Below are 13041 nucleotides of genomic sequence, written 5' to 3'. Positions count from 1 at the left end.
CCCTAGCCCAAGGAGGAAGGATGGTGGCTCAGTGGTAGAGCATCTGCTTGGGAAGCAGAAGGTTCCAGGTTCAATCCCTGGCATCTCCAAAAAAGGGTCCAGGCAAATAGGTGTGAAAAAAAAAAAAACCCAGCTTGAGACCCTGGAGAGCCGCTGCCAGTCTGAGAAGACAATACTGACTTTGATGGACCAAAGGTCTGATTCAGTATAAGGCAGCTTCATATGTTCATATGTTCATGTTTTGGACCCAGGCCTTGTCTCAAAGCCAGAGGGCAAGACAGAGGCCAGGGGTCAGGGAATTCCCCCCTCTTCTCCACTGCTGAGGAGTGCACTGGAAAAGGAGAAGCAAGAAGGCAGGCCTCTTCCCCACCCACCCACCACTAGGCTGCAGTCCCTGACTGGCTGAGTCTGACATACACACACAACCCCCTTTTTTCCATGTGGAACCCATCATGGAATGCCCCCTCTGACATTAGTCCCTAAATGGGTGCAGAATAAGAACTAGAACAACAATCACTTTCTTGGATTTGCTCTGAGTATTTCCTAGTAGTAGTTATAACAGCAGCCCTTTCCTCATGCAGCTGGGGTTCAGAGAAGATGACGCGCTCTCTTGGCAAGCATGTGTTTCCAAACCCTTTTGCCAAAGTCGCACAAGGACACATGGTGTGGCGCTTGCAAGGGATGATCAGTGGGGGGCGGGGAGTGCCACTTCCATCCAGTCATCTCATGGGGCTGCTTCTTCAGTCTTGTTTCTTGGGTGAGAGAGGAAGGATCATCTATAATTCAGGCTGGCTAATCTGGGCAGAAACTCTTTACAGCTACTGAAGTTTCATAAATAATGCTGGAGAGACAAGTACGTAACTCATCCAGCCAACAGAAACATAAATAAAATATCTGGGGTGGGGGGAGACACCTCGGGGTAAATATTTCAGTACTCTGTGCAGTAACTTACATGCCCAACATCTGTTAACAACAGCAGGATTTGAAGTCAGGTCATAGGGCAAGACTCAAATATAACCCCCTTCCACCCTTGTGTCATGATGCTGCTTCCTTAGTAAAACATAACAGTTCAGAAGTTGACTATTGTGGCCCTCAAGGAATTAAAGACCAAAGACTAAGGTTGCCAGGTCCGACTCAAGAAATATCTGGGGACTTTGGGGGTGGAGCCAGGGGAATTTGGGGGGGGGGGAAGCCAGGAGCAATGTTGTGACAAGCATGATTGAACTCCAAACTTGTAAATGTTGTTCAGTCGCACAGTCGAGTCCAACTCTTTGCGACCCCATGAACAAAGTCACACCAAGCCCTCCTGTCTTCCACTATCCTCCAAAGTCTGCTCAAATTTGTGTTAGTTACATCAGTAACGCTGTCCAGCCATCTCATCTTTTGCCGTCCCCTTCTTCTTTTGCCTTCTGTCTTTCCCAGCATCAGGTCTTCTCCAGTGAGTGCTCCCTTCTCATTTGGTGGCCAAAGTATTTGAGATTCAGCTTCAGCATCTGACCTTCCAGGGAACAGTCTGGGTTGATTTCCCTTAGGACTGACTGGTTGGATCTTCTTGCAGTCCAGGGGACTCTCAAGAGTCTTCTCCGGCACCACAGTTCAAAAGTATCTAATCTTCTGCGCTCGGCTTTCCTTATGGTCCAACTCTCACAGCCATGCGTTACTACTAGGAATACCATAGCTTTGACTATACGGACTTTGGTTGGCAGGGCGATGTCTCTACTTTTTATTATATTGCCCAGGTTCGCCATATCTGTCCTCCCAAGGAGCAAACGTCTTTTAATTTCATGGCTACAGTCACCATCTGCAGTGATCTTGGATCCCAGATATGTGAAGTCTGTCACTACTTCCATGTCCTGGCATGTGAAATGAGTACAATGGTGCGATAGTTTGAACATTCCTTGGCATTACCCTTCTTTGGGATTGGAATATAAACTGATCTTTTCCAATCCTGTGGCCACTGTTCTGTATTCCAAATTTGTTGAGATAATGTGTGCATCACTTTAACAGCATCGTCTTTTAGGACTTTGAATAGCTCAACTGGGATACCATCATCTCCGCTCGCTTTGTTGTTAGTAATGTTTTCTAAGACCTATTTGACTTCATACTCCAGAATGTCTGGCTCTAGGTCAGCAATTTCACCGTCATGGTTGTCAAGGACATTGAGATCCTTCTTGTGTAATTCTTCTGTGTATTCTTGCCACCTCTTCCTAATCTTTTCTGCTTCTGTCAGGTCCCTGCCGTTTTTGTCCTTTATCATGGCCATCTTTGCACAAAACGTTCCCTTGATTTCTCCAATTTTCTTGAAGAGATCTCTTGTCTTTCCCATTCTATTATTTTCCTCTATTGCTTTGCATTGTTTCTTCAGGAAGGCCTCCTTATCTCTCCTTGCTGTTCTCTGGAAATCTGCATTCAGTTGGATGAATCTTTCCTTTTCACCTTTGCCTTTCGCTTTCCTTCTTTCCTCAGATATTTGTAAAGCCTCACCAGACAGCCACTTTGCTTTCTTCCATTTCTTTTTCTTTGGGATGGTGCTGATTGCTGCCTTCTGTACAATGTCACGAAGCTCCATCCATAGTTCTTCAGGCACTCTATCAACTCTAGTTCTTTAAACCTATTTTTCACCTCCACTGTATATTCATAAGGGATGTGATCAAGGTCAAACCTGAATGGCCTAATGGTTTCCCCAGTTTTCTTCAGTTTAAGCCTGAATTTTGCAATGAGTAGCTCATGATCTGAGCCACAGTCACCTCCAGGTCTTGTATTTGCTGACTGTAAGGAGCTTCATCTTTGACTGCAGAGTATATAATCAATCTGATTTCTGTGTTGCCCATCAGGTGATTTCCATGTGTAGAGTCGCCTTTTAGATTGTTGGAAGAGGGTTTTTGCTATGACCAGCTTGTTCTCTTGACAAAACTCTATTAACCTTTGCCCGGCTTCATTTTGTTCTCCAAGGCCAAACTTGTCAGTTGTTCTGGTTACCTTTTGACTTCCTATTTTGGCATTCCAGTCCCCTACGATGAAGAGGACATCTTTTTTTGGTGTTAGTTCTAGAAGTTGTTGTAGATCTTCATAGAACTGGTCCACTTCAGCCTCTTCTGCATCAGTAGATGGGGCATAGACTTGGATTACTGTGATATTGAATGGTTTGCCTTGGATACGAATCGAGATCATTCTGTTATTTTTGAGATTGTATCCCATTACTGCCTTCCTCACTCTCTTGTTAACTATAAAGGCCACACCATTTCTCCTACAGGACTCTTGCCCACAGTAATAGATGTAGTGATCCTCTGAGTTGAATTCACCCATTCCTGTCCATTTTAGTTCACTGATTCCCAAGAAGTCGATTCATAGATCTTACATTCCACGTTCCAATGCAGTATTGTTCTTTGCAGCATCGGACTGTTCTTTCACCATCAGACACATCCACAGCTGAGCGTCCTTTCAGCTTTGGCCCAGCCGCTTTACTCTTTCTGTGGTTACCTGGATTTACCCTCCGCTCTTCCCCAGCAGCATATTGAGCACCTTTTGACCCGAGGGGCTCATCTTCCAATGCCATATGTTTTAGCCTTTTGTTACTGTCCATGGGGTTTTCTTGGCAAGGATACTGGAGTGGTTTGCCATTTCCTTCTCCAGTGGATCACATTTTTGTCTGGGATCTCAGCTGTGGCCTGTCCATCTTGGGTGACCCTGCATGGCATAGCCCACAGCCTCACTGAACCGCGCAAGCCCTCTCGCCATGTCAAAGCAGCAATCCATGAGAGGCCTTTTAAATGCCTCCCCTCTATTGGAATAATGAAGGATGGGGCACTTTCTTTGGGGGCTCATTAGAATGGGACCCCCTGGTCCAATATTTTTGAAACTTGGGGTGGGGGTGAGGAGAGGTACCAGATGCTATGCTGAAAATTTGGTGGCTCTACCTCAAAAAAACAGTCCCCCTCAGAGCCCCAGATACCCACAGATTGATTCTCTATTATACTCTACACAGACCATAGGATATAATGGAGTGCCCAGCATTTTCTGATAATCTTGAAGTGGGGAGAGGGCCTCTAGAGGGAGTACCCTTTGAAGGGGGCAAGGTGTCTATTTTCTGTGTGCATGCAGTTTTGATACTTGAAAATGCCTTCTTTCAAAAATCTGGGGTTTCATTTACATATACAAGAGCTTGTGTGCTCATGGACAAAGCAAATGTTGGCCCATTCACATAAAATGGGGGACCATGTCTTGTTGGCTGTTCATGTGTAATGCACGCTGCCATGCTATTACTTGTGCTTGGATCACCAAATCTGACGGTCTGGAAAAAGCTCTATCCACTGAGAATCAAGCCTGCCCCTCTTTGTGTTGTTCTGCATAACTTGTATCTCTGCTTCTGATTCTTTTCATATTACAGCATGACAAAATGCTGTAATATGAAAACCTGGGCCAGATGGATATACAGCTAAATTTTTTAAAACCTTCAAAGAGGAGTTAATTCCGAAACTTCAGAAATTGATGAACATGATAAGAATAAAAGGGAAAATACCAAATACGTGGAAGGAAGCTGTTATTTCGTTGATTCCCAAGGAAGATAGAGATGTCACGAATGTAAAAAATTATAGACCAATCTCACTATTAAATAATGGCTATAAAATATATACAAGAATCTTGGCAGAACGGCTTAAACAATATTTGATAAATTTTATAAAGGAAGATCAAGCGGGGTTTCTCCCCAAAAGGCAAATAAGAGACAATATTAGAACTGTTGTAAATATTGTAGAATATTATGAAAGACATCCAGAAAAGGAAGTAGCATTATTCTTTGCGGATGCAGAGAAAGCATTTGATAATTTAAATTGGGACTTTATGTTTGCCGTAATGGAGAAAATGGAGTTGGGGGAAAACTTTATAAGGATGATAAAAGCAATATATACTGAACAACGTGCAAGGTTGCAAGATTTAATTGTAACAATTTTGCACTTTGTTTATTTTTTTATCGTTTGTTATGAGCCGCCCTGAGCCATTTTATGGGAAGGGCGGGATATAAGTCATAGAATAAATAAATAAATAAGGTTATGTATTAATGCAGATCTTACAGAAGACTTGATAATTAGCAAAGGTACAAGACAAGGCTGTCCGCTTTCCCCACTATTGTTTATAATGACTCTTGAAATCTTACTGTTGCAAATCCAAGAAGATAAAGAAATAGAAGGATTAAAAGTAAAAGGATTTACTTATAAATATAGAGCGTTTGCAGATGATATAATGTTTATAAATGAAAATCCCATACAAGTCACACCTTTGTTGTTAGCTAAAATACAAGAATATGGGGAATTGGTGGGACTGTGTATTAATAAAGAAAAATCAAAACTTCTATGTAAAAATATGCAAGTAAGCAAACAAAAGGAACTGCAGAAGATAACAGGATGTGAAGTTACCTCGAAGGTAAAATACTTGGGTGTGGAGATAACAATGAAGAATATTGACTTGTTTAAAAACAATTATGAGAAGCTATGGCGTGAAATGGATGAAGATATGATAAAATGGAATAAACTTAATTTGTTATTGCTTGGCAGAATAGCTGCAATTAAGATGAATATTTTGCCAAGAATAATGTATTTGTTTCAAACTATTCAGACTGTGAAAGACAGTAAACAATTTAATAAATGGCAAAGGAAAAATTTAGAGTTTGTGTGGGCTGGGAAGAAACCAAGGATCAAAATGAAAATCTTAACAGATGCAAAAGAGAGAGGAGGATTCCAATTCCAGATTTAAAATTATATCATGAAGCAGTTTTGTCTAGTGTGGATAAAAGAATAGGTGATGCTGCTAAACAAAAAACTTTTAGCGTTTTGGAAGGTCATGGAAATAAATTTGGCTGGCACGCTTATATGTACTATGGGAAAAAAAGATGGATGGTTTTTTCTCTCACCATTATATAAGAAATAATTTGCTAAATACTTGGATGAAATATAAGAAGTATGGGGATGAGAGAAAATCGTTATGGATAGTGGCAGCAGAAGTAATGAAAATAACAGCTGAGACAGGTGAAGAAAAATGGTTGTCATACAATCAACTATTAAAAATACAAAGTGGCAAAATAGAATTGAAAACTGCTGAAGAGTTGAATAATAAATATGATTGGTTCCAAATGCAACAAATAAAGAGCTTGGTGGAAAATGATATTAAAACTGAAGGAATAAGAAGAGAGCAAACAGAAATGGAAAAAGTTCTGCTTGGAGACAATGAAAAATTAATTTCAAAATTATATAAATTACTTTTAAAATGGTCTACGGAAGATAAAGTAGTAAGATCTCAAATGATTAAGTGGGCAATTAATGTAAATAAAGAAATACAGATGGAAACTTGGGGATATTTGTGGAAGAATTCTATAAAGCTTTCAACGTATCATAGTATTAAAGAGAACTGTTTTAAAATGATGTACAGATGGTATATGACTCCTAAAAAGTTGGCAAAGATGAACAATAAGATGCCAGATAGATGTTGGAAATGTAAAAAACATGAAGGTTCTTTCTACCATATGTGGTGGACTTGTGAAAGAGCAAAAAAGTATTGGCAGATGATTCAACAAGAAATTTCTAGGATCTTGGGATACGAATTTAAGCAAGTTGCAGAGACTTTTCTGAAGATAGAACTATAATCTGGTACTTGCTTTCAGTTGCTAGGACACTGCATGTGCAGTTGTGGAAGCAAGAAAAAATACCAGAAAAATGGGATTGGATTGTAAAAGTTATGACATGGAGTGAAATGGTCAAATTAACAAGAATTTTAAGAGACTATGACTTAGAAGTTTTTAAGATGGAGTGGAAAAAATTTAGAAGATATGTAGAAAAAGAGTGGAAAATAAAAGGACATTGGACAATTTTTGATAATGATTAAGTCTTAGAAGGAAGAAGAATATTAATCTTTGTTTTTATTAGTTAAGGCTACCTTTAAATGTTAGTACTTCAAGTAAATAACGCTGGCGAGGGTCAAGTAATGGGGGGAGGGGTGGTTAGAAAGTAATATATGGGATAGATAAAAAGAAGTTATTAACGATGCAAGAAATAGATATTGTTACCATACGTTACTAAATAAAATTGTTTTAAACAAAAAAAAATGTTGGGTTCTGACAGAGAAAGTGAGATTAACCATTTATCCATGGTTAATACTTTTCCACTGTACTGTTTCCTGGACTCAAATAACATTCTGAGGTCTGCAGTTTACCCACTCAACTTAAACAGTTGAGATGACGATCAAAAACCGTGACTCTTGGTTGGACCACACAATGCAAAACTTCAACCTTGTGCTGCCTCAGTTTGCCTTGGGCCTGTGCAGGGAGGGTTTAGGAAGTTTAATCCTTCAGTCTCCACACAGTCTTGCTAGTCAAAACTGGGTTGTCTGCGTAGTTTCCAAGGACACGTATTTTCTCCATTAAAATGAGCTCTTGTTGAGGGTGCTTATGAGTTAATCTCCCTGTTCTGTTCCGGCACGGCCCTGACGCAAATTGAGGCTGCATGAACCTGCAGCTTGTATTTTATGGACAGAAGATGTGTCATCTGTATCTTGTCTCTTTGAACCCAAAGACTGAGGCCTGGCCTGTATTCTCTGTGAACTAAGCCCAGCTGTGAATCTCCCTCAGTTTCTGCCTGGGTGTCAGAAACAAAGGGAGAAAAGGTGCTTCAAGCAGAGAGGCTGGCAAATACCTTGTTCATTTGCTGCATTCTTAAGAAGGTAACAGAGGAATCTCATTGCAGAACAGACATATTCATCCATGCTGCTGCTGTAGCTATAAATGTCAGCTGATTGCAGATGGTTTACCTGCAGTGCTGCAAGGTTTTGGTCTGGGTATCACTCAAGAGGACTCTTTAGGTGAATGCAGAAAAAGTGTTTATTGAGCAGAATCAGCAAGGCAAACACCTTTCCTTGCCAGAACGAAAGTAAAATGAAACTTGATTATTTACAGACAGGTGACCTAATGGCCCCAAACTTACACGCTAGAATTCTGGGTGTGCAAATCCAGTGTCAAAATATATTTAAAAGAATTCTCAGGTCTATCATGTTTTGGATAAGTCAAGGTTCCAGTCCATAGCCATCCTCCCATGTCTCTGTCCTCTTCTTTCCTATGAGACGGAGATAACTGGCAAATCTCTCATGGTCACGTTTCCCTCTTCGAGGCCCCTTACTTAAAACAGTCTCTAAATTAGTTACTTGGAAGGATTAAGTATGCAGCATAACAGCTGGCTGAATAGAAGTCTTATAGAGATATCAGTTGTTCATGATACGCGGCGGATTGTACCACTATATAAAAATTGCAACAAGAATATATGAACAACTCTTAGGTAAAAAAAAATACAGCCAAGAATATAATTCATAAGCAATGAAAACACTTCAGGGACTATCCAGTCAATCAGACTGATACAACTTCACCATGAGCATACTGGACCATTGTCAGGAGCCTATCCTGACAAATGGTTAAAATGAGGCTTTCCAGAGATCTCCTTTATGCAGTGGTGGGATTCAAATAAATTAACAACAGGTTCTATGTTGTTGGGTGATGGAGGGGAAGTGGGCGGGGGAAGGAGGAGACTGGAGCCGACAGTGAACGGAAAGGAGACTTAGCTTCGGCAGCCCTGCGTGGCGCTGGCGGCAGCAGCAGCAAACAGCTGCCAGACAAGCAGGTGCCCCACGCGCCGCACTAGACACGCGCGCGGGCTGACGGGCGCGTGCGCACTGAAGGAGAATGGGGTGGGGGGGGAGAGAAAGGCGAGGGCGAAGCCAAACCAGCGGTCTGAGGAAAGCGCGCGTATGAGAGGATGCCGAATGCTTTGGCGAAGCAGTTGCTTCGTCAGGCACACGCGTAGTGCACACTTGGTGGCCGCAAGTTGGGGCTCGGGGTGAAGCTCACACAAAAAAGTAATAAAAATTAACAGGCGCCCGGCCAACAAACGGTTCTGCTGAACCGACAGCACATTAGGTATCGGTTCGGCAGAACCGGTGCGAATTGGCTGAATCCCACCACTGCCTTTATGGAGGGCTGTGGAGGTTGATTCATGTTCCATGGTGGTGGATTGGCCCTTTAACTTACTAGGAAAGTTCATGGTGAGCTACTGTCCCGGACAGCCACTGTTGGCTAGGAGCAAGCAAAGCCAAAGTGGTGCTTGACATGGCTAATGGTGGTGCAGGAGGAGCATCTCCCGATCCCTGCTGTTGTCTGGGGCCAGATGGCTTCCTCATGCACTACCTCAGGGGTGCCAAACATGGCCCGGCCTGACAAGGGCTCATTTATGTGAAGTCCAGCCCTCATAACAAATGGGTTTGACACCCCTGCACTACTTGAACTTCCCAGCTAGGGGAGGGACTCTGGCTCAATGTAAGAGCATCTGCTTAGCATGCAGAAGGTCCCAAGGTCAATCCCCAGTGTCTCCAGTATAAAGGACCAGGCAGGAGGTGATGTGAAAGACCTCTGAGACCTTGGAGAGCCACTGCCTGAGTAGGCAGTACTGTCTTCAGTGTACCAAGGGCAGTACAGTATTCAGTATAGGGCAGCTTCGTGTGTTCAGTCCTCCTGTGCCCACATTGGCTCACCCCATTGGCCTCCAATAAGAAAGCAAGCATGCCTTGATCTTCTCAGCTGCACATCAAAACATTCGGTCCTGGAACATTTAGAAAGAATGGATGTGATTACTAAGAGCTAGCATTGTTTTCTTAAGAACAAGTCATGTCAGACTAACCTGATCTCTTTTTTTGAGAAAGTGACTACCTTGCTGGATCAAGGGAATGCTGTAGACATCGTTTATCTTGATTTCAGTAAGGCTTTTGTAAGTTCCACGTACTATCCTTGTTGACAAGTTGGTAAAATGTGGTTTGGATCCTGTTACTGTTAGCTGGATCTGTAACTGGTTGACAGATCGCACCCAAAGAGTGCTTGTGAATGGTTCCTCATCCTCTTGGAGAGGAGTGACAAGTGGAGTACCTCAAGGATCTATCCTGGGACCTGTTTTGTTCAACATTTTTATCAATGATTTGGAAGAAAGAATAGAGGGAATGCTTATTAAATTAGCAGATGATACTAAATTGGGAGGGGTTTCAGGAGAAGACAGAAACAGGATACAGGATGACCTTGACAAGCTGGAAAACTGGGCTAAAATTAATAAAATGAATTTTAGCAGGGATAAATGTAAAGTTCTGCATTTAGGTAGCAAAAATCCAATGCATGGTTATAGGATGGGGGAGACTTTGCTTAGCAGTAGTATGTGTGAAAAGGATCTAGGGGTCTCAGTGGATCATACGCTGAACATGAGTCAACAGTGTGATTCGGTGGCTAAAAAGGCAAATGCAATTTTGGGCTGTATCAACAGAAGTATAGTGTCCAGATCACGTGATGTGATGGTATCACTTTACTCTGCTCTGGTAAGACCTCACCTGGAGTATTGTGTTCAGTTTTGGGCCCCACATTCTAAGAAGGACATAGACAAGCTGGAACGAGTCCAGAGGAGGGCGACGAAGATGGTGAGGGGTCTGGAGACCAAGTCTTATGAGGAAAGGTTGAAGGAACTGGGAATGTTTAGCCTGGAGAGGAGGCGGCTGAGAGGTGATATGATCATCATCTTCAAGTACTTGAAGGGCTGTCATATAGAGGATGGTGTGGAATTGTTTTCTGTGGCCCCAGAAGGTAGGACCAGAACCAATGGGTTGAAATTAAATCAAAAGAGTTTCTGGCTCAACATTAGGAAGAACTTCTTGACCGTTAGAGTGATTCCTCAGTGGAACAGGCTTTCTCGGGAGGTGGTGGGCTCTCCTTCCTTTGAGGTTTTTAAACAGAGGCTAGAGGACCATCTGACAGCAATGAGGATCCTGTGAATTTAGGGGAAGGTGCTTGTGAGTTTCCTGCATTGTGCAGGGGGTTGGACTAGATGACTCTGGAGGTTCCTTCCAACTCTATGGTTCTATTAGGAAGAACTTCTTGACCGTTAGAGTGATTCCTCAGTGGAACAGGCTTACTCAGGAGGTGGTGGGCTCTCCTTCCTTGGAGGTTTTTAAACAGAGGCTAGATGGAAGAAGAAGAAGATGATATTGGATTTATATCCCGCCCTCCACTCCAAAGAGTCTCAGAGCGGCTCACAATCTCCTTTACCTTCCTCCCCCACAACAAACACCCTGTGAGGTGGGTGGGGCTGGAGAGGGCTCTCACAGCAGCTGCCCTTTCAAGGACAACCTCTGCCAGAGCTATGGCTGACCCAAGACCATGCTAGCAGGTGCAAGTGGAGGAGTGGGGAATCAAACCCGGTTCTCCCAGATTAGAGTCCGCACACTTAACCACTACACCAAACTTGCTCTCCAAGTCTCAATGGCCATCTGAAAGCAAAGAAGATCCTGTGAATTTAGGGGGAGGTATTTGTGAGTTTCCTGCATTGTGAAGGGGGTTGGACTAGATGACCCTAGAGGTCCCTTCCAAATCTGTGATTCTATTAAATCTGTCCTGTGTGTCCTTTTCTGCTCCTCTAGATATGCCGTGCAAACTACAGACAGAGCAGCAGATCACAGCGATCGTGGCAAGCGATGTTCAAATGATTTGCAAAGCCAACAAATACATCTACAACCACCTCTCTTGGTATGATCCCACCTTGCAGGCCATTCCTGTCGCCTTGACCCAGCAGAAAGTTGACAACTATTCCATTTCCTTGACACTGGATATTAAGAATGTTTCTCAAGCCCACGCTGGGCTGTACAAGTGCAGAGCACGAAGTCATCTGACCAGCACTGAGGAACTGGAGAAAAGTACCTTGCTTCGCATCAAAGGTGAGTCTGGAAGACAAGGGGCAGATAAGGATGCTCAGGAGCAAGCTGAGCCAAGCAGTACCCCCCACCACCACTGTGAGACCACTTGGCTTGACTTGATCCTGGTTGCTCAGCCAGCACCCTCCAGGGGCTTGCAGAATTTGGGGAACTCCACCCCACATGCTGACTGCAGCTCACCAGCCAGGCCCCGCCTAGGCCAATGTTTCACAGACGAAAAGGAAAATATGCTTGCAACTAGGGTGGGGCCTGGAAATCTCCCTGAATTACAACTGGTCCCCCGACCAGAGAGAATAGTGGCGGTGGACAACACGGCTGTTTTGGAGGATGGGAGTTATGCCCTGCTGAAGTCCCTCCCCTCCCCAAGCTCCATCCCCATATCTCCAGGGATTTTTCAACCTGGAGTTGACAACACCTGCATTTTCATACCAAAGATCACTGCTTAACTTGCCCACACCAGGGCTTTTTTTTTTTTGAGCAGGAACGCACAGGAACCCAGTTCCAGGTGGCTTAGCATCAGGGGGTGTGGCCTAATATGCAAATGAGTTCCTGCCGGACTTTTTCTACCAAAAAAAGCCCTGGCACACGCACACAGAAGCACCACTACCGCCACCACCTTCCTGAAGGCTCCCTTTACTTTGCAATAGCCAACTTTTATTGATTTAAAAGCGTTGAGGCAGGGAGAATCCTACAGTAGTCCTGCAGTAGATGCTCAAAGCAGCTTTTTGTACAATGACAGGCTGTGCAACGCGTGGAGTCATAGCCTTAGGGTGTTTTCATTTATGTACTATGTATACACACACACACACACAACACGTGCATGTGCGCAAGATGTATCCACTCCTAGCACAGAGATTAGAGAGTCTGGGAAGGGAGCTGAATCCTGAGGTATGACAAATAACTCAAATAACTCGCAAGAACAAAATTTTAATAAGGCATCCTCCAAAATTACAGGCCAGTCAGTCTGACTTCAATACCGGGAAAGTTGGTAGAAACCATTATCAAGGACAGAATGAGTAGGCACATTGATGAACACGGGTTATTGAGAAAGACTCAGCATGGGTTCTGTAAGGGAAGATCTTGCCTCACTAACCTGTTGCATTTCTTCGAGGGGGTGAACAAACATGTGGACAAAGGAGACCCAATAGATGTTGTTTACCTTGACTTCCAGAAAGCTTTTGATAAAGTTCCTCATCAAAGGCTCCTTAGAAAGCCCGAGAGTCATGGAGTAAAAGGACAGGTCCTCTTGTGGATCAAAAACTGGCTGAG

The 13041-nt window shown here is 43.3% G+C and overlaps 1 protein-coding gene across 2 annotated transcripts in view; it reads left to right on the top strand.

Moving 5' to 3' along the window:
• The window catches only part of LOC132579251 (vascular endothelial growth factor receptor kdr-like), a 242832-nt gene that overhangs the window by 123882 nt on the left and 105909 nt on the right, over positions 1–13041 (top strand). For both annotated transcript variants that reach the window (XM_060249494.1, XM_060249493.1), the window contains exon 12: positions 11482–11775. In XM_060249494.1, the coding sequence (XP_060105477.1) occupies positions 11482–11775 (294 nt within the window). The remainder of the gene's footprint in view (positions 1–11481; positions 11776–13041) is intronic.

Source organism: Heteronotia binoei, chromosome 11 (genome assembly GCF_032191835.1).
Source record: "Heteronotia binoei isolate CCM8104 ecotype False Entrance Well chromosome 11, APGP_CSIRO_Hbin_v1, whole genome shotgun sequence".
In the NCBI taxonomy this organism is placed as follows: Eukaryota; Metazoa; Chordata; class Lepidosauria; order Squamata; family Gekkonidae; genus Heteronotia; species Heteronotia binoei.
Note: the sequence above shows the minus strand (reverse complement) of the source record. Positions and strands in the feature narration are given on the sequence as shown.